At 37.9% G+C, this 27721-nt stretch overlaps 1 protein-coding gene across 1 annotated transcript in view; it reads right to left on the bottom strand.

Moving 5' to 3' along the window:
- Window positions 1–547: 547 nt before the first annotated feature.
- Window positions 548–27721, bottom strand: part of nrg3b (neuregulin 3b) — a 230417-nt gene continuing 203243 nt past the window's right edge. The window contains exons 6-10 of the mRNA XM_028477084.1: window positions 27394–27496; window positions 24969–25095; window positions 18964–19067; window positions 12157–12339; window positions 548–1732 (exon numbers count right to left, since the gene is read on the bottom strand). Coding sequence (XP_028332885.1) covers window positions 1018–1732; window positions 12157–12339; window positions 18964–19067; window positions 24969–25095; window positions 27394–27496 — 1232 coding nt within the window. The 3' untranslated portion in view covers window positions 548–1017. The remainder of the gene's footprint in view (window positions 1733–12156; window positions 12340–18963; window positions 19068–24968; window positions 25096–27393; window positions 27497–27721) is intronic.

The following is a 27721-nucleotide window of genomic DNA, read 5'->3' as shown; positions in this document are numbered from 1 at the left end:
GATGAGGACATGTTAGTAATACTCATTTGTAAGCCCTGTACAAACTGCCTTGCCAGCAGTGACTGCAGAAAAAGAACTAAGATATACCGAATTTGATGTAAATTAAGCAAAGATAAAGAAATGTATGCTTTTCTGCTTCATTTGTGTTTTTCCAGTACAGTATGGTTAGGTTTCTTTTTTTTTTTTTTTTTTTGTAGCCTGTGGATATAGTATATGTTTTGTATTTCAGATGTAAATGCGCCAAAGATAATTTTTTGTATTCAGAGAACATTCAAAGAAAACAAAAATCACTTGCCTCACTCTCGGTAGAAGACATTTGTGACAACATTTTACCTTAAAGGTTTCATCATCACCCATGTAAACAGTTATTTTCTTACTTTGGGTCTGGATTGTGAAAAGGATAAAGGAAAAAAAAAACAAGCCACAAATGCGGAACTCAATCAAACGTTACATATTTCATTACAACTTAAATGTTTTTTTTTTTTCCTGTTGAGAAACATTAAATTAAATAATTTAATAAAACTTGAACACAGCTCTTAACACCGTTATCTTAGTCTTTATTTTGTCACAATCGTATGTCAAATATATATACGTCTATGCGACATATATTATGTGACATATATAATTTCATTTCTTTACAATAGAGAAACAACATAGATGACACACTATTTTGGTTTCTAAGTAGAAGCTCTTTTAAATAGTGACATTTTTTAATAACACTGTTTAAGTCAAGCTTCCACTCATGTCACAGGTTTGTTTTCCTTTTTGAGTCACTTATTCACAATGTTTGTCTCTTTTTTTTTTTTTTTCTTTCTTTCTTCATGATTCCACGTCCCGTGTGTCCATATTTTTATCCTCTGCAGGTCAATCTGTTAACGTTCCCTCAAAATCAATGACCATCTGTTATTGGTCCATGTGGCCACACAGATGGTCCCACCTGCAAGCCATCCTTAGCCACCCACAAAGGTTTCAGTTATTCGGAAACGTTGTCTTTGAAGCTTTGCGGACTTAATCCAATCAGCTTGTGGAAGGTTTGACACAAGCATGTCCAGTTTCTCTGCAGCTAGATCCTTTGGTGCCCTGGAAGCAGTTTGCTTCTCCATTCCCAAGAGATGAGGTTTGATCCTGGCACGGTCCCTGTGGTTCTCTTTGTCCCACTGCCTTCAAAACGTTGTCCCCGTGGCTTGTGTGCAGAACCTTTCCTGAAGTTTTGACACTTTTTGTCTCCTTGGAGGATATTGTGCCACCATAGTAGACCTCGGGATAAGACCCAGGCATTTCCATGGGGTTGGAAAGGCTTTTCTGCTTTAATTCCTGTGCCAGGTCCGCTGTCATTTCAATGGAGCTGAGATTCTTCCTGGAACCCAGTGGAGCAGCAGAGGTGGTGGGAAGACCAACGCTGCCGGCTGTGACACTGGCTGCCAGGACAGCTGTCTCGGGTGGTGAGAGAGAACTGCTAATGGGCATATCTGAGTTGCCTGCCAGCACAGGGCTCCACTTTAGGTGCCCCACTTGTTTCTGGTCATGTGCGTCTCGGTGCCCTGCCTCAAGGTCGCGGGCTTGGAGTGACGGGATGATTGGCACAGAACGGGTGCGCAGAGAGGTCGAAGGGACAGTTGTTTCTTTATCCAGACGGGTACACGGGACTTCAGTCCATCCTTTTCTGGCTGTGAAGTGAGCAAATGACGTCCTGCTGAGGAAGGCGCTGACCCTTCCACTCGCAGAGTCACACCTTTAGGCAGAAAAAATAGAGAAATGGGGAAGATGAGAGACCAAATTTTTTATATTTCGTCCTTGACAACTAAGTCCCCAGGGGTGTAACAGAGTGACAGACATGCAATATGGTAAAATAAATGCCCCTTTTACCTCGCTCACTATTTTTTTTCACCTGAGTCTTTTATTAGCACAATTCTACAGGCTGACCTCTGGGTTTTGTGTATTAAAGCATCCACTTTTCCTGATGCACTCTCCAAACTGTATTAGAGTTTTGCACATTTATAGAACTCATACATTTCACATGGTGTAACACGAGTACCAAATAACTGATGACGTACGAGTTTACAATGCTAAGACCAAAGTAAAAAATATTCATAAACATGCATAATTACATGAAACAAAACAAATTCTTGAGTGACCAGTTTGTCTAAACAATAACCAATGAAATTGATTTGTGGTTTGAGAAATAGATGACGAGAAATTTGAAAAAATATGGCTGAAACTTAAATTGGTAACAATACAACAAGTGCTGGAGAGAGACGCAAATGGAATTTTACCATCAAACTCTATTACGACTTATTGATCCTAGTGCCTGTTGCTATGACTCGTTTGACATGCAACATATATACTGTTTCCTCATGGATGGACTTTGTATAGTGCTTGGCAGTAGATTCCCTCTGAAACCATTTTTGATCATCCAGCTAGACATTGAGCGGATCAATCATCTATTCGGGTCGATCCAGGTCGAGCAGGAACAGCGTCGTAAATTTTATCTACTCTTGTTTTTGAGTTGACTGTCGATTACTCGTCTCGCTGTGAGATGCAAGACGGATGGTTTAGAGTGAGGACAATGTTTAAAGAGTCTTCATTCATCAAATCAGATATCTCTGCAAAGAATGTTGGGTAAGATTCACTGTGGACAAGTTGGTGGTAGATTACACAGGACCACTGTTAGATAACCTACCAATCATTGGCAAGGCAAATTTATTTGTGTAGTGCGTTTCATACACAAGGTAACTCAATATCCTTTACGTGATCAAAAAGTGCAAAAGAAAACATTCAACAGCTTAAAATCTATAAGATCATTTAAAATTAACAAACACATTACATCAACAACATGACCAAAAATCTCCCTCTCAATCACACGCAGTAGAGAATAAGAGTGATTTAAAAATGTTCACATTGGATGCTGACTTCAGCTCTGCAGCAGTTTGTTCCACTTCTTTGCAGCATCACCATGTTTGCTGTGAGCTCTGGGCTCCACTATCTGACCTGTGTCAATAGATCTGAGAGACCTGCTGGGTTCATACCTGACTAACATCTCACTGATGTATTCTGGATCAAACCCATTCACACATTTATACACCAGCAGCAGAACTTTATAGTATATTCTGAGGCTGACTGGGAGCCAGTGTAAATATTTTAAGTAATGTGTTGTGACCTCTTTGTTCTGGTTAAGACCCGAGCTGCAGCGTTCTGAACCAGCTGTAGCTGTTTGATGCTCTTTTGGGGGATTCCTGTCTGAAGACTATTACAATAGTCCAGTCTGCTGGAGATAAAAGCATGGACCAGTTTCTCCTGATCTTTCTGAGTCATTAAACCTTCCACTCTGGAGATGTTCTTTAGGTGGTAGAAGATATTTTTGTGATAGATTTGATCTGACTGCTGAATGTCAGATCTGAGGAACCCCACAGGACATTGGTAATCTGTCAGATTCAAAGTTTCCAATGCTTACAAAATAACTTCGCTCCTCCAAGTATGACTTAAACCATTGCATTACTTTTCCATTTAGTCCAACCCATGTTTGGAATCTGTGAAACAAAATTGTATGATCTCCAGTGACAAATGCAGCACTTTTGCTACAACAGAATGAGAACAGATTATTTTCAACCTTATGTCACTTTAAGAGCAGTTTCTGTGCTGTGATAAGAACAAAAGCCTGACTGGAATTGATAAAATATTTTGTTGAATGATAAGAATTGACTCAGTTGGTTGAAGACCACCTTCTCAATGATCTTGGCCATGAATGGAAGGTTGGTCTATAGTCAGCCAGTATAGAGGCATCCAGTGTTCTCTTATTTAACAGAGGTTTCACAGCAGCTACTTTCAGGGATTTTGGTACGGTGCCTGATTAGAATGAGCAGTTAATTATCTGACACAAATCAGTGACAATTGACATTACAAGTTTTTAAAAAAGTGTGAGGGTATTGTGTCAAGGCAACACGCTGATGGATTCAGCTGCTGAACAGTCTCCTCTATTGTTTTTGGGTTCACTGTAATAAACTCTAACATTGTAGATGACTCATCCCTCAGTGGTTGAAGCTGTTAAAGCTTTTTGTTATTTGTTATTGTTATTGTATATTTTCATTGAAATATACAGCAAATTCATTGTATTTTTCAGATGACAGTAATTCAGGGGCTATCTGATTTTTTTTTTTTGGGGGGGGTGTGAGCTTTTCAAGTACAGAAAACAACGTGCGAGAGTTGTTAAATAACAAATCACTGCTAGATAACCTACCAAATCACTGTTACTGTAGATAACCTACCAAATCACTGTTACTGTAGATAACCTACCAAATCACTGTTACTGTAGATAACCTACCAAATCACTGTTACTGTAGATAACCTACCAAATCACTGTTACTGTAGATAACCTACCAAATCACTGTTACTGTAGATAACCCACCAACCACTGTTACAACCTATCAATCACTCTTGTAAATTACCATTTAACAAATTGACTAACCACAATATTTGGAAAACACCTATACCTGTATACAGGGCTTTAAATTAACAAACGCCAACTCGCCAATTGTGGATATGAATTAACTTTGGTGGGTAACATTGTAGCATTACTAGCCTTTTTGGCTGGTGAAGAACGAAACAAATAACACTGCATCTGTTGGAATCGGCAGGCTGCAGAAACGATGCGACAAGTCATTGTTGCCAGATTGAGCTTTTTTCTGCCAAGAAATTTGAGGGTTTTTGTGTTTGAATTTTAAAATGTAATCAATCAATCAATCAATCAATCTTTATTTGTATAGCGCCAAATCATAACCAATGGTATCTCAAGGCACTTTACAGTAGAGCAGTCTTAAGGACGGACTCTTCATTTTATGGATACACACATATGCATATATACGTATATACACATACATATGTATCCCACACCCAACATGAATTCATCATGGCGGCAAGGAAAACCTTCTGTTAAGCAGCAGGAACCTTGTGTGGATCCCATTCCTATGATGAACAGCCATCCACGTTATGCTGTGTTGGGTGTGTGCAGAGGAAAGGGTGGAGACAGAGCCGCTGAGTCTCTGTAACTCCACACTGAGGATCCCACGGACCTGCAAGACAAAAGCCAGAAGGAGTACAGGAGCAAACACACAAGGGAGTAAGCAGACATAGAGGGAGTGTTTGAAAGAGGAATGGGACCCTCTCCGGTCCCTCTCTAACCTAAATGACCTCTCTCTTAACGCCCTCTCCAACCTCTCTCCAACCGAGCATGCCAGACCCCCCCCCCCGGCAGTCTATGCCTATTGCATCTTAATTATGAGCTATGAGCTGGTTCCTAACTAAAAGCTTTATCAAAGAGGAATGTTTTGAGCCTAACCTTAAAGGTAGAGAGGGTGTCTGCCCCCCGAACCGTGGTTGGTAGATGGTTCCAGAGAAGTGGGGCCTGATAACTGAAAGCTCTTCCTCCTATACTACTTTTAGAGATGAATGGAACAACGAGTAGTCCAGCATTTTGAGAGCGTAGTGTTCTGGGGGGATTGTATGGCACTACAAGCTCCTTGAGATAGACTGGTGCCTGTCCATTTAGGGCTTTATAAGTGAGAAGAAGAATCTTGAATTCTATTCTATATTTTATGGGAAGCCAATGCAGAGAGGCTAATACAGGAGTAATGTGATCTCTTCTCCTAGTTTTAGTCAGTACACGTGCTGCAGCATTTTGAACCAGCTGAAGTGTCTTAAGCGACTTGCTCGGGCAGCCTGCTAAAAGAGAATTACAATAATCCAGTCTAGAGGTAACAAAAGCATGGACTAGTTTTTCGGCGTCGCCCTGAGACAGGATAGATCTGATTTTAGCAATGTTACGGAGATGAAAGAAGGCAGTTCTTGAAGTTTGTTTTATGTGAGAGTTGAAGGATAAGTCCTGATCAAATAGAACCCCAAGGTTTCTAACAGTTGTGCTTTGTGCCAGAGTAATGCCATCTAGGGCAGTTAGGCTAGCATAGGTTTCTCTAAGGTGTCGCGGGCCCAGTACAATGACCTCAGTCTTGTCTGAGTTGAGAAGAAGAAAATTTTGGTCCATCCAGGCCCTAATGTCCTTTAGACAGGCCTCAAGTTTAGATAGCTGATTTGTCTCACCTGACTTCATTGATACATACAGTTGGGTATCATCAGCATAGCAGTGGAAGTTAACAGAGTATTTTCTCATAACATTACCAAGGGGGATCATATAGATACAGAAGAGGATTGGACCTAGCACAGAGCCCTGAGGAACCCCGTAGCTTACTTTAGTGTACACAGAAGACTTATTATTCACGTGTACAAACTGGTACCTATCAGATAGGTAGGACTTAAACCAGTTTAGGGCAGTCCCTGTGATTCCAAGTAATTTCTCTAATCTCTCTAGTAGAATATAGTGATCTATAGTGTCAAAAGCTGCACTAAGATCTAATAAAACCAGCACTGAGAGTCGTCCTTCATCTGAAGCCCAGAGTAGATCATTAGTTACTTTAACTAAAGCAGTCTCTGTGCTGTGTTGAGCTCTAAAGCCTGACTGGAAGTCCTCGAACAGGCTGTTGTTTTGAAGAAATTCACAGAGCTGAGCTGCCACAACTTTCTCAAGAATCTTTGAAATAAAAGGAAGATTAGATATAGGCCTGTAGTTTGCTAAAGTGCTGGAATCAAGAGTAGGTTTTTTGAGAAGGGGTTTGATTACAGCTACTTTAAAGGACTGTGGCACGTAGCCTATTGATAGGGATATATTTATTGTCTCCAACAAAGATGGGCAGACTAGGGGAACAACTTCTTTAAACAGCTTAGTTGGGATCGGATCTGAAAGGCAGGTCGATGGTTTGGAGGATGAAATAATAGAGTTAAGTTCCTGAAGTCCTATATGTGTGAAACAGTTTAGGTTAGGCCTATTTACATTTAATGGTACAGCAGGCCCAGGTGAAGGCAGGGAGTGGCTAATTTTATCTCTAATCTTGTGAATTTTATCGTTAAAAAATGTCATAAAGTCCTCACAGCTGAGGGCTAGAGGAATCATGGGCTCAATAGAGCTCTGACTTTGTGTTAGCCTGGCTACAGTGCTGAAAAGGTACCTCGGATTATTTTTATTTTCTTCAATTAGTGAGGAATAGTATGTAGATCGACTATGTCGTAAGGCTGTCATGTATTTACTATGGCTTTCTTGCCAAAGTATTCGTGACTCCTCTGTTTTATTGGAGCGCCACATTCTCTCTAATTTACGGGTTGTTTGTTTGAGTGTGTGAGTTTCAGAGCTAAACCACGGAGCTTTCCTCTGACGTTTAATAGTTTTTTCCCTCAATGGGGCAATTGAGTCCAAGGTGGATTTTAGTAGACTAGCAGAGCTATCGACAAGCAGATCCAGTTGAGAGGGGTTATAATTAATATCATAGTTATTTATTGGATGGTGCACTGAGTTTAAGGCAGCAGGAATGGCCTCTTTAAATTTAGCCACAGCACTGTTGGATAGATTTCTACTTGTAACTATTTTATTGCACAGTGCGAGATCCTCTAGGATAATGTTAAAAGATATTAAAAAGTGATCTGATAGCAGAGGATTTTCAGGGTAGACTTTTAGTTCATTAATATCAAGGCCATATGTTAGAACAAGATCAAGAGTATGATTTAAACGATGAGTAGCTTCATTAATAGTTTGAAAAAAGCCAACTGAGTCTATTAGGGACATAAAGGCTGAGCTCAGGCTATCACTATCTTTGTCCACATGGATATTAAAATCTCCTACTATCAGTATTTTATCAGAACTGAGGACTAAGTTTGATATAAACTCAGAGAATTCTGATAGAAATTCAGAATAAGGGCCTGGAGGACGGTAAATTATCGCAAATAAGACTGGCTGGCAGGTTTTTGATTCGATATGAGATAAATTTAGAACCAGGCTTTCAAAGGAAGTGTAACTGGCCTTTGGTTTAGGATAGATTAGGAGAGAGGAATGATAAATAGCTGCTACACCACCTCCACGGCCTATGTCTCGTGGCATATGAGTATTTAAATGACTGGGAGGAGTGGCTTCATTTAAACTAACATATTCATCTTGATACAGCCATGTTTCAGTTAAACAGAATAAATCAAGGTTATTTTCTGAGATAAGGTCATTTACTAGTAGAGATTTGGATCTCAGTGATCTAATATTTAATAGAGCACATCTAATGGTTTTATGTTTTGGTGTTTCTAGATTTGAGATTTTAATTTTTTTCAGATTTTTATAATTGATAGCTCTTTTATTTGATTTTATGTTAAAATCATTGTGAAATATGGGTCGGGGGACTGACACCGTCTCCATAAAATAATATTCATCACCATCACAACAGTTGTCATGGCGATGAACACAGCTATCCTGATAGCAATGGGAGGGAAACTGTCCTAAGGCAAGCGCAGAGGGGCGTGGAGGACTCCCCCTCTGTAACATGGTCTCATTCATGAGATGTCATAAATGTGCCATGTTTTCTGATAGTAGAGATGCTCCCTCCAAAGTAGGATGGATTCCATCTCTTCCTATCAGGTTCGGTTTTCCCCAGAAGGATCTCCAATTATCAATGAAGCCCAAATGTAATGTATATCTGGCAACACTGCTGGTTGTACTAATCCTACATTTCCCATGAACACTGAAGAAGACAAACAGAATGGCGCAAAACAAGCAATAAGAGCTGAAATGAAGTCGTGAAATTAGTTTATTTTCACTGAAAAATCTGGTTGGCTGGTAACTTTAAGAATCTACGAGCCATGCTGGCTGGTGATCTAAAAAGTTAATTTAAAGCCCTGCCTGTATACTGTATATGTATGAGTAGAAACCTTTGAAATGGCTAAGGTAAGAGTAACTGTTAATAGTAGCGTCATCTAACAGGCTTGTGGTGCTACATTTACAAAGAAAATCGGTATACATCAGAATTTCAGTAAGCAAGCACGTCCACAGAGAGCCAAATGGTGTTTTATATAATGTAGCGATGCCAATATTCCATATAGGCAGCAGAGCAGGAAACTTTGCTGGAGTCCCTGGAGTTAATGTGGTTACTGGAGACTCAATTCACATCAGTGGTGCCTTAGGAGACAGACGGTGTTATTGCCCGCCTTCTGAGACTGTTTGTAACATAACCAGGTTTCAATAAGTAGAATTTGAAGGGCTTCAAGTCAATCTACTTTAGTACATCTAAAAAAAACAAGAAGGGATTGAAACACTGGATGTGTTTGGTTGTTATTCCAAACATAATAGGACCAAATTATAATCTAGGAGTTCAGCAAAAAAAAAAAAAAACTAAATAGGATGGATAATGAATGGTAGAAAAGGTAATATATGGATAAATAAATAGCAAAGTGATGCAGTTCAATTAGTGTTGTTTGCTCATGGGGATGCATGTTTTGATGACCTATTGTGAAAGACACATTACACCACAGTGTTTTGCTGCCACACACTATGAAACATCACTCAGTACAGTGATGTTTGTTTGCTTCCTTTCCGCTCCAGTCCTTCTTCTTTAAACACTTGACTCCAAACATCTTTTTTTTTTTTACTCTCCTCCGATACTCTTATCATTACTGCAGTCTTTCTACTCTCCCCACTTCCATTCTTTGGTTCTCTCACGATGCTCACCGCCGCCCGCTTCTTATTTTCAGCGATGAGAGGGTGTAACCATGGCAACACGGGATATGTGGGGTCCGGAAGAGAATAAAAAAAGGGGAGGGGGGGTGGGGGTGTGTAATCTTGGTGTTGTGAGGTTTGTAAAGCGAGAAATAGGTCATTTGAGCCTTATGAAGCCCTGGATCTATAGGCTTTATCAATGGCTAATGAGAGCTGAATTGCTTGACTATACAAATACTGTGTTATCCCTCAGAAGAAGAGAAGCTTTCTCATATCTGCTCCTCTCCTACACACTTAAAAAGCAGAGTTTCATCTAATTGACTATAGCTTACAGATTTTGCTTTTGTGATAATAATAATAATAATAAAAAAAAATCTCATTAGCTCCTTTATTAGCTTCTTTATTTATTATTTTATGGTGAGTGTACAGATAGGAAACTGCTCCTGAAGGATCTCTCTCCACAACCTCAAAGAACCGCTGAGCTCCACGGAGCATTGTTTTAAATGTAAATTATGGAAATGGGTCACATAAAGAGTTTGGCAGCTTGCAGTGTATCTTACAAGTCAGTGTAAGGCTTAATCAGGTTGGCATGCTAATAGGAACATTGCTAGGCATTTTTAAGTGTGGGGAAAGCACGGGGGACGCTGCTGCTTTAATGGCAGACGCTTCTGTTAACAGTGCCATTGCTCAAGTTGCAAACACTGACAGCAAATTAGGCTGCTTCTGAGTCATATGCTAAACAGACCTATCTTACTCAGGCATAAAGATGCCCTTGTCTGCGTCTGTAAATAAAACATAAGATAATTTGCGGTGTTGCTTTATTAAAAAAAAAAAGAAAAGGAGATTTTCCAGCTGTGCCTGTCGTTATGTAACATTCAAGCAGATTTTTCTTCTTTTATATAATTTGTGAATCTTCAAGGCAAAAGAAAAGTTTTTTGCCTCATCCATAAATGATCCCTTGACACGTAAACGACTGTGGAAAGTAAGACATTTCCTCTTTGACAGCAAAGCTAACAGATCTACAGTTTGTGTGAGTGTGTGCGCGTGTCAGTGCGGGTAATCACACTATTTAGATTTGTGTCAATTTTTTTAAAGCCCCCAAAAAGTAAACTGCGGTGAGAGGTTGCTAAAAATGAGAAATATACCAAATTTTATGCACCGCATACGGCAGTGGTTCTCAAACTGTTTTGGCTCAAGTCCCCTCTTTTCTCTTACTTTTGAATCACATACCTCATTTGTCCGACTAGGACATTTTAACAACAACTGTAGAGCATAACATGATGAATGAGTGAGAACATGCATTTTAAATGATCTCATTTTGTAAATAAGTGGAATGAAACACTATTTAGTGGCTCCTGAAAAGATTTATTTCTATAGTTTTTATCATTTGCGAGATCGACCTTTGTATTTTCAGTTCATGTTCTAATCAAGATAATTTCTATCATTTTCATTTTGTGTAATTTGTTGTCTGTTCTTTTTATTAATCAGTGTATTTTCCTCTTATTTTGTGTGTTTTTTGTGTCTTATTATATTAAAATTGTGTGTTTGGTGTCGTTTGGTTGTTTCTCTGTTATTTTTGTGTATTTTGTCGTGATCTTGTGTATTTTTCTCATTTAGTGTGTCTTTGTTGTTGTTTTGTGTGTGGCTGGTAATAGTAAGCATTTTTCTCTCTTAGTGTGTGTGTTTTTAGTGTCATTTAGTGTATTTTTGTTTGTCTATTTTTTTTTTATTATTCAGTATATTTTTCTCTTTTGTGTGTTCTTGTTTTGTGAGTTGCTGGTAATATTTTGTATCATATATATATATATATATAATTTTCTAACTAAAAATAAACCCCATATTTTTTATGCTAATTTGTTAATTTCCTCCTCTCTCTTAAGTACCCCCTGTAGTGCCATCGCGTACCCCCATTTGGGAGACACTGGCTTACAGTGTCCCTCAAATTAGGGCTACTTGTTTTATCCAAGAGATGTACACTAATTATTTTCCTTGTGTAACGTCTTTTAGTGATTTTTTTTTTTTTTTTTTGGTAAGCTTTATACTTCATAAATTACAAACTATTAATTATTGAACTAATCTTAAGACTAGCAGGATTTTCCATAATGTTTGGGAATTAGCCATTAGCCAGGGTCTGGTCACTTTGGACGGCTTTAAATCCATATAAAATCATGCACCCCTTTGCTAATTAGTTTAGGGACATTTGTAATTATAGGCTTGCCGAAACATGTAGATAAAACACAATTTTGTTCACAGTGGCTGCCCGGCACCAAGTGCAAGGCGGATTACAGAAGGGCTCCTATCTTCACCCGCAACAAGATACTGTAGAGCAATCCAGATCAAGTGCGTTCTCCAAATTAATTTTGACAGTCCCAGCTGAAAGAGGGCAGTGTGGATTTCATTCATTTCCCTGGATTAGATTTCATCAGCTACTTTGAAATATTTTCAGTTCAAATCTACAGTCATAGATTCATTTCTCTAATTATCCTTTTGGACACTCCAGTTTGGCTTTTGAGTCAGAGGGCTCTTTAGCCAAACTAAACAAGGAAGAAGGCACGGAATTCATTCTTTGATTTCGTCATTTTCACCTTATTATAGACTTTACGTTAGTGGCCTCCTCCTCCTGTAAGTGTTTGTAGACGTGAAGCACTCCTCTGGATCCATCGATGAGGCCCATGGGTAGTTTGTGCTTCCCTCTGGGAATGGGCGGAGTCCTGTAGTAGTTTGTCTCTCTTCGTTGTTGAGCAGGACTGAGCGAAAGAGAACTGCTCCTGCAAGCACAGATCAATGTGGGAGAAACCCACTCGATGAACATAACATTCTACAAAAGTTCAAACTGTTTTTTGCTAATTCAATCATTTCCGAATGTCCTGCATCAATAGGGGGCATTGATTTAATATGCACGTGCTGGAATGGAGCGAGTGACCTTTGTGGCCGGAAGAAAAAGCCATGAATTTTAGGAGACACTTCATGAAAAGGACTTTACATCAGACAACTAATGGCATATTTAGCCATTGCATGCATGTCACAGGAAAAGTAATATACCAGTGAAGAATAATGGGAAATTATGAGTTAAGTGAGAGATCTTTACTTTGTTATTATGTTAACAAAAAATTTAATTATTCTTCGTTAACATATTTGGTTTTGCTTTACCGAGTAATGTTCTATAGTATATATTATAAGTTGGGGTGACCGTGGCTCAGTGTGCTAGAGTGGGTCGTCCAGTAACTAAAGGGTTGAGGGTTCTAATCCTGCTCAATTCGAGTCATTGTGTCCATTGTGTGGGTGAAGCAAGGCACTTCACCCACATTGGGTATGAATGGGTATGAATTGCGCCTAAATGTTGATGGTGGTCAGAGGTGCGAAATGGCAGCCACGCTTCTGTCAGCTTAGCATCACCGGTATGACTGCGTGAGTGACTGGTGTGGATGAATAATTATATGAATAAGTCTCCTCAAAAAAAAGCGCCATAAAAATCTAAGCCATTGTTATAAGTTAAGTGTGTGTTAAATGGTGTTTCCTTCAAACTGTATGTTTGGCAGCAGGTGCTCAAGTTGAAATGACATTAGCGCTGAATTAAAGCAAATAGGTTGGAATGTATGTATTTAGTCAATAGGTTTTAAAACAACATAGATTCAGAGGTATTGTTCACTTCTGATTCACCAATGAGTCGGTTAACAACAGAATGTATTGATTATAAGAAATAAACTTGGGCGTAAGTCTAGGTGTGTCTCAATCATTTTTTTAAAGCATGTGGGTCCTCTCAAATGAACAAAATTGAATGGCCATAGCGATCTAGCCCAAACTATATGGGGTACGTCTATAATTATAAAAAATGTATTATGTTAATCAAAAAAAGATTGAGGATTAAAATTGGTTTTAAGACATACATTTTTCTCCGAGTAATACAACTGCCCTACAACTGTATGAGCAGGCATTCTATTACAATTAAGAATGCACCGAAATGACAATACAGTTGCAAATAAGTGCAGAGGATATGACTAGATCTCTTTGAAATGTGTGATATTGTTTTTTTTTTTTTTTTTGCACCATCCCAACATCCTGTTTCGAGCCAAAAACCGAAAATGCCCTTTTGGGTCATTGGTTGGCTGTACATTTTGAGTGGTACTATTTTTGGTACATCACTAATCACAATATAATACATCTTGTTATATAGAAAACCAATATATTTCATTGACAGAATTAAGGGAGAACAGGGGATGAAGACTTGTAGAGCTTTAATACTAAATAATTTACCTTCAACGTTAGACTACAATGTGCAGACACCATTATGCTGAAGAACAACTGTACAGTACATTGTGCCTTGGCAGACAGCGTTTGATTCATGGACATGAGGTAGTCTACTTGTCATTGTACTCGCAGCTGTAAAGCAATGACATCTGATATGAATCAGTTACAGATTCAGACTAGAGTCTTAAAATTGTATCTAGGAATGAAGGATGTGCGTTCTGCCAACACATGGAAACACCTTACTTCCTGTCTAGGTTGTACTATACCTGGGTTCTTTTATGAGCTAATATAGCCATCGGTGCATGGGTTTGTATAGAGTAAACTATATGCTAGTGTATATTTGTATTGCCTCAACTTTGGGGGTACTACTAAAGACTAAAATATCTGGAGTTTAATAATGATTATGTATCGATAACCTGCTGTGGTCTTGGCATGAGCAGCAGATTTAATACCACCACTTCTTGGGAGTTCTACTTAAATTACATCCTTGTATATATGCAGATGATAAATGTTAAATTATTTAAAAAAAAAAAGCACCATCATGCAAGTTGATTTTTAGCTTCATTTTGCATTAAAAACCCTTTACCATAGTATGGATAAATCCCAGAAATGAAGATATTGGTCTCTTCCACCTTATCTAATCATATATTGGTGCCTAAGGTCTCACCTGTTCCTGATCATTAGGAGGTCACTTGTTTCTGCAAAACTTAACCCAAACAAAATACGTGAGCCTTATTGCTGTTATTTGTTTGTAGGACGGTGAACAAAGCAGGGCATTGACATTCTGGTTTTTATTGGATTGCGTAAATCTAAAATGACCTAAACTATGTTAGAATATATTCAGATAAGTCGCTTTTGGTTTTGGCGAATGCTAATATTTTAACTAATTGTATACAGACTCATTTAGAATTGCCTATTTGATTAAATCACCTTTTTTTTTAATCATATATTGCACTTTTGAAATAAATAAATAAAATAAAGGTAAAAAAGTCTTTTTGTTGCACATTAGCAATTCAATTTGAAATCTGGATTACCTAAAGACTACAAACTGCTTTCCTAACAATTGTGTCGTAAATCTCAAAGATTGAAAACAAGAAAGCAGCTGCTTATCACTAAACTGTATGTACACCCCCCTGATGTTAAATGGGTAAGCCTGGCTGGGAGCTTAATCCGGCGCAGAAATTAACCACTTTTCTGTTCATGCTTTATTGTGAATATTATAAGAGAGGAGTGCTGCGAGACTGATGGAATGGCATGTGACAAAGACCTCGAGCAGGACGCGTCCACAACATCAGCAGGAGGCATCCGCAAATAAAACGCAATGTTCACTGTGGACACTTAGTATGTTTCCTTCCCAGCATGTGAGAAACTCAGACTCATGATGTGAGCATATTGATTAGAATACGTACTACAATGTCTCTCATCCAATCATGAAAACAAAGGTGATGGATTTGATTGAATTTTCCAGCTGCACAAATGGAAACACTTTTTGCTGTCTGATTGTAAGTTTCTCCGGCAAATGAAAGCAATAATGTATCGAATGAATGGTCGAAGTGCTGACTAGACGAATATTAGTTCAACATGACAAAGAACACGCTTCTCGTGTCATCGGTCCAGGCTAAGTTTGTCTTGATCAAAACTAGACATGTTGTGACAATTTGTAAGGATACACCTCTGATCCCCAGAGGAACAATCCTGCTGATGTTGACGTGATCCCATGACTTTTCGTCGAGTGTCGCATACCAGAATAATATTTCTGGTTCCTAATGAAATTTTCTAAATGGTGGAAACAGACATTTGGCGCAGAAATCTCAAGATAGAATCACAATAACCTGTAGTTTCATGTATTGAGCATTTCTGGTGTTGGCACTCGTTACCACACCTATGACTCTTATCCTTAAACTTAACCTTGGGCTGCGTCCGACTCGTCCCTCCTATCTCCTTTCCTATTCACTTTTCCATAACCCCGTAGATGATGTCATGGGGTTAAGGAAAGGTGTTAGGAGAGGGGTAAGGAAAAGATGGTCACGTTTCTTTTGACAATCAGACGCACTTCAACTCGGTAACATAATAATCTGACAGCTGCGAAGGTTAATGACATGTGCCATGGTGAAAAAACTACAAATTTTCGAAAATGGACTAAGAGCCAGTGACGTGTCGTGAGCACTAGGGTAGGGTAGGCGGGGCGTTGCAAATCGAGACCACCAATGTCAACACCGATGACAATTTCATGTGTTTCTGCTGGCAAGTGTTAAGTCAATTCAATTCCACTTTATTTGTATAACGCAATTTACAACAAAGTCATCTCAATGCGCTTTTCAAAATATAAAATTCATAATAGCAAAGAAAAAACCCAACAACATTGTTCATGCATGTTCAATGCAATAATAAATATTATGCCTTAAACAACTTGATCTCCGTTACTTGTCAGCGGTCGGGTGTGCGTGTCCCTTTAAATGTTGTTGCCGCAAGGAATTGTGGGTCAGCATTATCTTGTCTCCTTTGATAAAAGATGCATCAGTGTTTCCTAGGCTAAAGGAGGTTATAAAGGAAGCATTCAGGCTCATTTCCTGGGCTTAAAGAGAACTCGGGCGCTCTTTATCACGGCCACCACTTAAACACTTCCAGGGGTGAAGGAACAGTGGATAGGAAAAGAGGTTGGAGGGACTATTCGGATGCAGCCTTAGCCTAACACGCGTGTTTCTAAGAGTGGTGTCAAACAAGCTAGCTTGAATTCAAATGCATTAAATTGCATCAATTTTCCCCATGAGGACTGGGCACATTTAAAGTTACTTGGTTAACAGAGGTGAAGAGTATAGTCCAAATACTTTGTTACTTTACTTAAGTAGTTTTTTCTGATCTGTACTTCACTTGAGTATTTATTTTTTTTGGCAACTTTTTACTTTTACTCCTTATTTTTTTAAAACAAATATCTGTACTTTCTACTCCTTACATTTTAGAAATGAGCTTATTACTTTTAAGGCCATTGAAGATGACGTAACAACGTAAAAAGATGCAAAATTTTGGTAGTTTGAGCTTTTTTTCTGTTCGGCAGGGCCCTTAGTTTTATGGTTAACATTTTCAAGTTTTTCAAAATGTTTATTTTTATTTTTATTTTTTTTTTATAAAATTCTGAGTGCTAAATTCTCCAGGTGTTCAAGGTTAACACATTTAACTTGTTTTCATGTAAAAAATAAGATTGTCTTATTTTTGTACTTCAGTACATTTAGTAGCATCTACTTTTTTACTTTTACTCAAGTAGGGGAGGAACTGCAATACTTTTACCAAAGTAACTTTTTATTGAAGTATCTATACTTTTACCTGAGTACTGAAGACTAGTACTTTTGCCACCTCTCGTTACCAGCGCCAAGGAGCGTTTGTTTTATTTGTCCATTAGCAGGATTACATAGGCCTTACACCATGCGAGATTCAATTAAATTTTAGATTTGCCCCGGATCAATATACCAATTCTAGATTAGTTTGAAAAATAGAAAAATCCCTATCTCTCATCATTGTATAATGTATACTGCATAATGTAATGTAAGCTGTAACCTTACAGCTTGATTGTTGTAATTATTTGTATTATTATTATTATTAGTATTATCTATCTTACTGTATTTTTTACTACTGTAATGTGTTTTAACAGTCTTTTACTTAAGTATACATTTATTTAACATTCATTCGTTCTTTTGTCTTGGTAAATGTTTTATTTTTTTATTTATTTTTTTCTTAAGTGGCTGTAACAAAAGCAATTTCCCCCTGGGATTAATCAAAGGAATTTTGATTCTGATTGGCAAAATTTCAAAGATTTCAATCTCATTTCAGAATTGACTGATCTTTATGAATTGTGGCTGTTACAGTATGTGAGGGAAAACCTGCAACCCGGATCAATTCATAAGCACATTTCATTGCAATTTTTCCCAAAAAAAAAAATGGGGGAGCCCATATTTTGACCTACTGTACTGTTATTATTCGGGATATAAATATCTTCCAAGGCTTTAAAGTGTGAATTATCATGGTACTATGATCAGAATCGCTTTACCTGTTGATACATATCTAGATCTTATCACTTGTTCTTTACCTTCAAATCAAAATGAGCCGTTTTCAAAACACGTAATGACTTCAATAGACCCTTAAAAAGGTGTCAAAATCCACGCACCACCAGTTTCTACTACTGCACCATAATTGATGCAGCTAAAACACCAGTTATTAGTGTTTTGACTTCTGTTGCACACAAATCCGATCAAGCAACAGACATGTATAAGAAATCAGTTGTATCCCGTGGTGTGTGTAACACAGTAAAGGGAAAGTGAACGTCGAGTTCTTCTTAGCTGTGTGGCTGCTTGTCAATAACTAACAAAGAATGCCTGCATTCATAGCCTTAAAGTAAATGACGCTTTGCAGTAAACGTCTCAGATCAGGCTGTTGTAGCGTGCACTGCGCTTCATCCGCTGTTATTCTGTGAATTTAAAAAAGGCAGATTGTGGCGCTGGGATCACAAAGCGTAGAGGGCTCTGGGATCCCTAGAAGCAAAATGTTTGTCGTTTCAGTCGCTCCTTGTATACAGTTTATCACTAGTCACTGAAAACAACAATATATTGTCAGATTTTTAACTATTGTCGTCCCTGAAACAGAATGTGACCAAAAATAATGTCTCTGTAACTTGCTAAGAGTTGGATACTTCAATATTCACCTCAAGAACACACATTTCAAAATAAATGCATTTCTTTACTGTGATTTATTTTCTGAACTTGTGCAGGGAACAACAAAAATGTACCATTATTTTTTCAGAGGGCTGTAATTTCATGCACATAAAAAATGATGATCGCCCCTGCTGTTACGACATAGTGATCCTTCATTGTTTTTTCATCTTGCTAAACCAATGTCTGAATACAACATGGGATGTTCACTCAGGCTTAAAGTTTACAGTGTTGGCAAGGAACCTAAAACGTAAAATAACATAGTCGCCCCCATTTATAATCATCATAAATTCTACAGTTTATTATTTGCAGGGCTGTATAAAACATTATAGCATACTGCACAATGATTAAATTTCTCACTTGGCTGCCTCTAATATCTTGATATGAGCTGACTGAGTGAGGGATATGAAACAGTGCGGGGAACGAGGGGTGTCGTATTTTCACCTGAAGCGTTTTCCTTTAGACAGCGCCTTGCTGAGAAGAGGCGGAGCTACTGTTGACATGTGCAGACTGCCAACTTTAGCAGATGATCCATGAGAACTGCAACCCTGCAAAAAAAAAGAAGAAAAAAAAAAAAACAACCCCAAAAAAAAATCCCATGAGAAATCATTGCACAAACTCAACGACAGAATAATGAGAAATGAGTTACACGTGAGTGGTGGAAACAGAGTGTGCAGTTTTAATTTTGACAGCAAAATTTTGGTAAAAATGCAACTAAGTCAGAGTCAAAATGTAGTCATCAGGACTATTTTAGTTATAGCCTAGTTTTAGTCAACTAAATAAGATTTACTACTATGAAAAAATCTGTTACAGATAATGTCGACTAAAATATACAGCATAAGAGTTTGAATCTTATTTTTTTTAATGCACAAATACTTATACTATACTGTATTTAAGTCAATGTACAAATAATAAATTTTCTCAAAGTATTGAGCTTAGGAGGATTGTTTATTGTTATCAAAGATTTGGTGGAAGTATGAATGTATATCAGCCTCGTGTACAGTAAATAATATCAATCGATGAGTGTAAAGTTGAAAATTTCAGGAAAATAAGTTTGAAACACTGAATGAAAAAAGCAGTGTGTTTATTCACGTTATCTACAATATTTGTTAATAAAAAATACACAAAATGACAACAAAAATGCACAAAACTACACCAAAAAAGAGACAAAAATACACAAAATGACACTACAATGGCAACAAAAAACAATAATTATAAAAAAAATGCACAAAAAGACAACAGAGATACAAAAATACACACGATGACTCCAAAAAACATACATTACAGAAAAATACACCAAACAAAAAATATATATAAAAGTGACTACAAAAAAAACAAACATATTTATCATGCACATTTCCCATAGAATTAAACCAGGGAAATTGCACACGCTATTTTACTTTGCACCCGCAAATAAAACCCATTTATAACACTACAGAGTATGTACACCTCTTTGTTCATCCAACCTTCAAACACATACTCATTTGGCCATAATTGACAGCTCTACTTAAGCTCCTCCCACTATATGAATTCATACTTCCGACTGGCACTATACTTGTATCATGTCGTTAGCCATGTACTGTAGGCTACAAATGGAAATATGCATGTACACGTACTAATAAATCTTTTTTGGTTTGTATTAAATTGCTGGAAATAAATACATAAACCTGATATTGGATTAATGTTTTGTGAATAGACACAGATGTGTTATAATCAATGCGTATGAGCACATGAGATTTGATTATAATTTTGTCACATGGGACAAAATCCAGTGGTTTTTATTAGTTGATGAAGATAATGATAATGTATTTCTGTGTTGTTGTTTTTTCCCATGGATTTTTCTAATTAGTCATTATTGTTGTCACTTTAAACATTTTTTTTACTCTTTTTTTTTTTTTTTTTTTTTCCCCAAAATGAACACATATATGTGGCGTAAGAGCAATCACTCCAGGGATTTGGTGTTACTGCAGATGCTGAATCCCCCTGTAGTAGCGGCGTGTCCTTAATTATCTTTCCCACTTTCAAGTGCAGATTAGTAGGGGACTCTTGGTGAATTAACTCCACTCTGTGCACCCTCCCCACCCCCACCCCCCAACACTCCTGCTCAACTCAAGAATTAATCCAACACAAGATTACAATAATGGTTTCCTAAAGAATTTTCACTGCCCATTCTTCTCAGTCATCCTTATCAAAATGAACAGCGCTATCTTCCACCAGGGCCCTGTCTAAGCTGCAGCACTGAGAAGTGGCCATGAATACCCAAAGAACACCCACAGAGAGGGTCCTGAGATAATTCTCTTATTTCAGTTACAGTGCTTTCTGCTTAGCGCGTCGGCCTCTCCCTGTCTGTCTGATTGTACATCATTACAGGAAGTGCACGTGAGTCAGAGCTGGCCCTTGGTTCTCGTCTGACATTGCTGCCCCCCCCTTCCTCCTTACACCACAGACTCCCACAGGGGGCTGTTACTGCTGTTTACTAGTTGTGCAAGAAAACGGTGTCACTTTGGCCAGCCTCTCATATACCCTCTGGGTTAAAAAAAAAAAAAGAAAAGAAAAAGTCTGACTTTCCAAACAATTTGCCAAGACAAACTTACTTTCGGGGAGGATGAAATTTATGTCAAGGGACAAAATGAATAGCTGCTGGCAGATAATGGCAGTGGCCGAGTTTCACTTCTTTTCAATCGCACTTTATCTTGTTTTATAACGCGAGTGAAAGCCTGAGATAAACAAAGCATTAAGGAAATACAAAAAGGAAATCACAGCAGCCTGGGTGAATAATAGAAATCTATTGCTCCTATACTATGATGTACATAGTGAGTAGATGGGTAGACCTACAGTATGCACTCACAGCAGCTATAATTAACTTCAGGCTTTGTCAATTCTTAGATTACATGTCTTGATTTGACCATTCTTCAACACAAAACAGAAAAGCAAGCCAGTCTGACAGTACAAGTCCCTTTGTGTGTTTACCAGTAAAACAAAGTACTTGAGGTTTCAACAGGCTATAAAATTAGTTTGAAAAACACCATTGTCCTTTTTAAATAACCAGATTGGAGCTTGTGGTCATTCTTAGCATTCTCTATCGTCAAAAGATAAGAAGTAAATATGTTCAGCCCTGAATCTACACAGCTTTGACCCTTGTGCATTCCTCAACTTGAGGTAGATAGAGTGGCTGTACTTTTTAATGAAGCTTTTCAAGCATCTTGAGTCGCTTTTTTTTTTTTTTTAACAAACTCACATTAACAGAGAAAAAACACAAGTACCTTCTGCCATATTGCCTGTGTTGTGAAACAACTTCAGCTCACCAGAGCCTTTGCAAACATATCTTTATTTCAAGTCCTCTTTCTCAGAACTTCTGTAAACAAGGCTCTGGTCTGGGACCACTGCCATTCTCCATCACCATAAAGTATTCATACAGTATGCTCATTCCTGAGGGGGACACAGTCTGAATAAGGCAAGTTGAGTTTGTTAGCACCCCTTTAGCTTCCAGCTGGCTTCTTCCTGATGCCCACGAGTCCATAATCTTTCATGTCTGCTTCAGAGCCACAGTGCTTGACGCCTTTATCTCAAATAAGGCATTTTTGTCACTGTATAGAGTTGCTGATTAAAACCGCTGTCTGAAGTGTTTTGGAAAAAAGCCTTTACGAAAATTGTAAGTTCAAATTCTGCTTCATGTTTACAAATTGAACAGACATGCGGGGGAAAAGTGTATGATCTGTAGGCAATTGCTATCACAGATGGAACAGTCCGACACACATACAGTACCTTCGTGCAGTATGTTCACTGTGTAAAAGGAGGACAAAAAATGTTTCCCAAGTGAAGATGTTTAAAGGAAAAACAGTCCATATCACCAATTCAAGGAAGTCAGCATAGTTTAGACAGATTCACAACAAATAAGCAGCACCAAATGTATCTTGTAGGTTGAATTCTAGGTGATGACAATTGAGTGTTATACAATGATGGGATTTTTACTTTAAAGAATACAGAAAACCGTACACAGTCTCTAATAAAACAGTTGCTAAGTAGAGTTCTTTGGTCTTCTCAGCCATTAGTTATCCATAGTGTTAAAAGACATCCCACTCTAAGCTCACCGACCACTGTTCTATGACGGCTTTCTTCGTTTATTGCTTGACTTCTTCAAATTACGGTAAGCGGACAACAGGGAAAGCTTTCTGTGGTTGCACATTTATAATGTCCCAGTCACCGCAATGGTATTCTAATACTCAAACATGCCACACGCCAACAAGTCAGATGACTGTTTTAGGTCCTTGGTCCACTAGTAGGGACACCCCGCACCCCCCACCCCCCCAGAGCTCATAAGCTTCATGGTAAAAAAAAAAATCCTTGCGAGATTGCTATAATGGGCCCTATTTCTAGATAAATGCTTAATCCAGTATCAGTATTTGAATGACTATAATCAACGTATTTGCGCACTGCACGACACAGAAGTAGCAAGAATAGAAATAGTGTTCAATGGGTGCTAATGATGGGGCTGCACACTTAGTGAGAGAATGTAATAGAAGAAATCCTTGAGTTTTTACTGCATCACTCTTTATACGTCACCATATAATGCATAATACAAAAGGTTAATGGACTTTTACAATATTAATAGTAATATAACTATAATTTTCTACATATTTGCATAACATTTTTCAAGTTTCTGTTGTCAGATTTTGTCACAATGATGCCTTTACATTGACCTGTTAAAGATCCCTCACCTTAAATAATTCAGATTAATAAGGTTACACAGTGGTTGGCATTGCATCTCGCACCGCAGTGTTTTAGTTGAGAAAAAGCTACTCTTTAATAAATAAATACACCCTAAAATAATTCAAAATGGTACCAATGAGAATGCGTGGGCGGGGCCTGCTGGAGGGATGTTTGTTCCAAAGTGTGACACTAGACAGTGTTGCATTATTAAAGCCCCAGAAAAGGGCTGAAGGCAGAAAATGACAGAATAAGTTTACATAAGGACACTCAAACAGCGAGTGCAGCTTTATGTTGATAGAACTAGTTCAGTGTTTTCCTAAAAAATGCACCTAAATGTAAATGTAAGTACATCCATCCTTTTTTTTTTTTTTTTTTTATTGACGCAGGAGAAATGTATATGGCCAAGAGAAAATGATCACAATTGAAATTTTAAGTACAAAAAAGTAAAAGTAAAACATACGGATATGACAACATTAGTGTCTTCCTAAAGAGTCAGAATAGTGTCAATACATCAAGAATAATGTATGCAGTCTTTTGACCAGACATTGCAAGTGTGTGTTCAGGCGCAAATACCTTTGAGCAAAGACCTCCGTTTTATTAGTGGAACCTAATTAATTACAATAATGACGTAATTATATATGTACCTGTAATCGAAAAAAATCTGTTACTGTTGTAATCATAATTGAATTGGAATGAAGTTCAGATAATTGACTTTGTAATTGTAATTGGTATGGAAATTCTATTAAAAAACCTGTCAAATACAATTTAATTAAACTCAAATCTTTGGAACCACATTGCAGTTCTATGGCTTACACATACGTAGTTAAAAAATCACTAAAATAAGTTTTCTTTCTCTGAAAGATCATTTTACCATTTAAAAATGATAATCCAGTAGTAAAATGACACAAATCACTGAGATTCCCTGAATGAAAAATGCTTTACAAATAAAATGTATTACTCATATTATTATTAGAAAAAAAGGCTCAGAAACCAACACCAGAAAACATTATTACCAATATTTTCATGGTTAAGGAAGCCTAGCAATGTAACCAATGGTTGAAAAACAATTTAGATGATAGATTATATTTTTTAGTGTCTTTTATGATTTAAGACAATGGTCAAAATTGACCCGTTATCAGCGATACTAACACAAGAGGAGGTTAAGTTACATAAGGCTATTTATTTCAGGCTCATTGTGTAATTGGAGTTGAACTTTAGTAATTGAGAACATAATTGTAATTGACTTTCAGGGTGAAAATAATCATTTTAATTTTAATTGTGACTGGAAAAAATGCCGGTCACTGTAATCATAATTGAGTTGGAAATGAACATGGATAATTGAAGATGGAAATGTAATTGACCCCAACCCTGTGGGCTAATATGCATTTTGATAAGTCTTTTTTTCACATCTATATATAAAAAAATAAAAAAAATATCACTGCAATTATTTACAGGCTGTCAAGCATTTTTTTTTCTTGTGCAAGGTTCTTGATATAATCTTAAAGTTAAGAGGAAGCTGGTGTTGGTTTGTTGCAAACCAACACCCACTCCACCCCCGTCTCTCAGCTTATGTCAAATGTGAGCGTGAACAAGAGTTCAGGTGGTTAAAAGATTAGCAACACATGCCGTCATCCATCATTTAGGATTTTGTTTAGTCATGCATGTATCAGGAGATGATAAACAATGACAATGGTTCCTTTTATGACTGGATATAAATCTAAAAATATGCACGGACTGACCTTTTGGAGTTGAAGGTTGTATTGAAGCCGTGGAGTAGTTTTGGACATGAGACCAGAGGCGTTGACATTGCAGTCTCTCAGGCCGTGGCTGTCAGAGAAATGAGCCTGGAGTTTTTCCCTGTGTTTCCTGTTGAAGGAAATTTGTGCACAGATTGGCATGAAGGGTGTCGATAATGACAGCCGAAACAAATTTCTAATCAGGACAGAATGGAGGTTTGTTGACACACGAGGATGGATAACCATAACTATGGCGTTTACCTTCATCTGCCTGATAAAAACCTATTGTTTAGCGCATTGATTTCTGTGGCACACTTGGTCAGATGTTTATAAATGGATTATGGCGAGGTTATCATATTTATTGACCTGCTGTCCTTTCTTTAGGACACACGAGAACACACACAGTTGAGTTATGAAGTGAACAGATTGGTGGGGTTGTTGTTATAGAGAGGAAACAATGACGCTGACATGCTGGCCTGCTTCGAATTTAATTAAAGCCAGTCACAGAGTCATCCATCCCTCCATTAATCCATCCTTCCATCCATCCACGTTCATTCTGCTCAGGGTCACGAGTCAGACACATGCACTCCTACAGTGAATTGTAATGAGCGCTTCCTGGTTTCACAGGACCTGATGTACCACCCAGTCCATTGACGGTGGCATTTATTGTGTAACTGTAAATAGTGTTTCATTCTATTCATAAAACTTGAACCTTGTGTCCACAGCTAAAACCCAAAACGCAAAGCTTATTTAGTTTACCGTCTGTCTTCGTAGAGGAAAATACAGAAAAAAGTATCAAAAAAATTAAAAAAACAAAATTAAAACGTGTCTATTTCTGTCAGTCACAGCAGGCTGCCAATTCCTAAAACATCCCCAATCAGTGCAACGCTTAACGACTGCATGCTATGAAAATAGATTAAAGAATTAATGAATAAAGGAGACTGTATGTGATCAAACTTATTTAAGATTTTTAGTCTAATTTCCCTAATGTTTTCATTCAGGCTTGAAATAAACTTCCCATTCCCAACACATCCACAGGATGAATGAATATAGGAGCAGGACCAGAAAACTGTTGAAATATGTGATATGACTATATGAATGCATGGTTTATTCATATACTTAGATCCAGTCGCTGTAGTGGAACTAGATACATAAGAAGGAACATAAGCATTAGCAATACTTTTATCTAAAAGACTTTGTACAGGTCTATCATTAGTTACACTTTTCAGCTTATCTAAATTGCATTCAGGACAAAGAACAACATAATGCAAGAAGTCAAAAGCTTTTTTGCTGAACATCAAGATAAGTGTTAAAAAAAAAAAAACCCTCTGATTGGATTAAAAATTGATGGATGCTTAAAACTCCTGGATTAAATGTTAATTCACCATCAAATGTTGACGTTTGCTAGACTGTCTTTGCAGTCGAGGTCCTTGAATAGACTTCACAGTTGAGAACACGGCCAAGAAGTAAAAATGTCAGGAACAAATAGGTCACTGGTTACAAAGAACAAGCTATGACAGCTGGAGTTTGATTCCAGCAGGAAACAATGGGCAGTGACAAATCAATTAGTGATGAATGCATTTTATTATTATTACAATTGATATTGTTCAACAACAGTACTTTATCACTAGTATTTATCCACTTCATGACTACTTAATGAATATTTGTCTCTGTTTTTGAATGCAGGTAGTCCACTGCTTTATCACTTAACTCTGCACAATGGGCCTCAGGAAACACAATAGACTGATCTATTGTGACATGAATCAAATAGAGCCATAAGGTAGAGAACTTATTTATCTGAACCGTACTGTCAGTCAGAAAACATTTGGGGAAAGAGGTTTAATCCAGCAGGAGTTGTGAGTTTGGATACTTTCAGGTACAGTGATTCTCTGGGGAATCAAACTCCCTCTGGTTGCTCTGTCCTAAAAGCACTGCAGTATTTAAAGAACCAAGCAGTTAAAAAAAAAAAAAAAAAAAAAATCCAAGCGCTGATCAACCAAGTTAACTCTACGCAACATCCATTACCTCGCTCATTACCCTTTGTCATTGCTTCTCTTCGTCTACATCTCTTTTCTGTGGTTTGCAGCAGCGAGTACTGCACTCGGCGGTTGTGAAATCGTATCCTCTCGTATTGCGTATCGTCTTTTACTCGGGATCCAACGTTTTTGATCTCGCCCTCGCTCTTGATGCATTTTGTTTGGTGTGACACACCTGCGTGTTGAAACCACTTTGGGAATACATTTTGCATGAGTATTCGTCCCAAATGCACCCTGCACAATTAAGATGCGATCCCACGCTATGCCAAAACATATTCTAGCTGACTTGCGCTAAGAATTTCATGAGCTTCACGCCATGATAAGAAAAGTGCTCTTTGCTGCTCAGCTGGAAGCAGACCCTGTTAATGCGGTTGAGGTCTGGAATCACTCACTTGTTGCGGCGGTAGAGAGCCATACATGCAACTCCGAGGAGACAGATCCCCGAGGCAATGCTGAAGATGGACAGAACCTGCCTCTGGTAGGTGTCGCCGCTCTCTGCAAAGAGAAAATTAAAGCTCAGGTCAATGATTTTTCCACTGAGAAGCACACAATACAAGCTATGACTGCGTCATGAAGGAACATATACAGTGCACACAAGGACATTCATCCGTACTCTGCATTAGCATAACGCCAACATTGCGTCTGTCAGGAAATGTCAATGTTTGAGTATAGGAAGGGGAAATGACAGGCACAAGGCAGGGCTCAGTGACATGCGCCAAC

Source organism: Gouania willdenowi, chromosome 19 (genome assembly GCF_900634775.1).
Source record: "Gouania willdenowi chromosome 19, fGouWil2.1, whole genome shotgun sequence".
Lineage (NCBI taxonomy): Eukaryota > Metazoa > Chordata > Actinopteri > Blenniiformes > Gobiesocidae > Gouania > Gouania willdenowi.
This window is presented reverse-complemented; position numbering and strand designations above follow the sequence as displayed.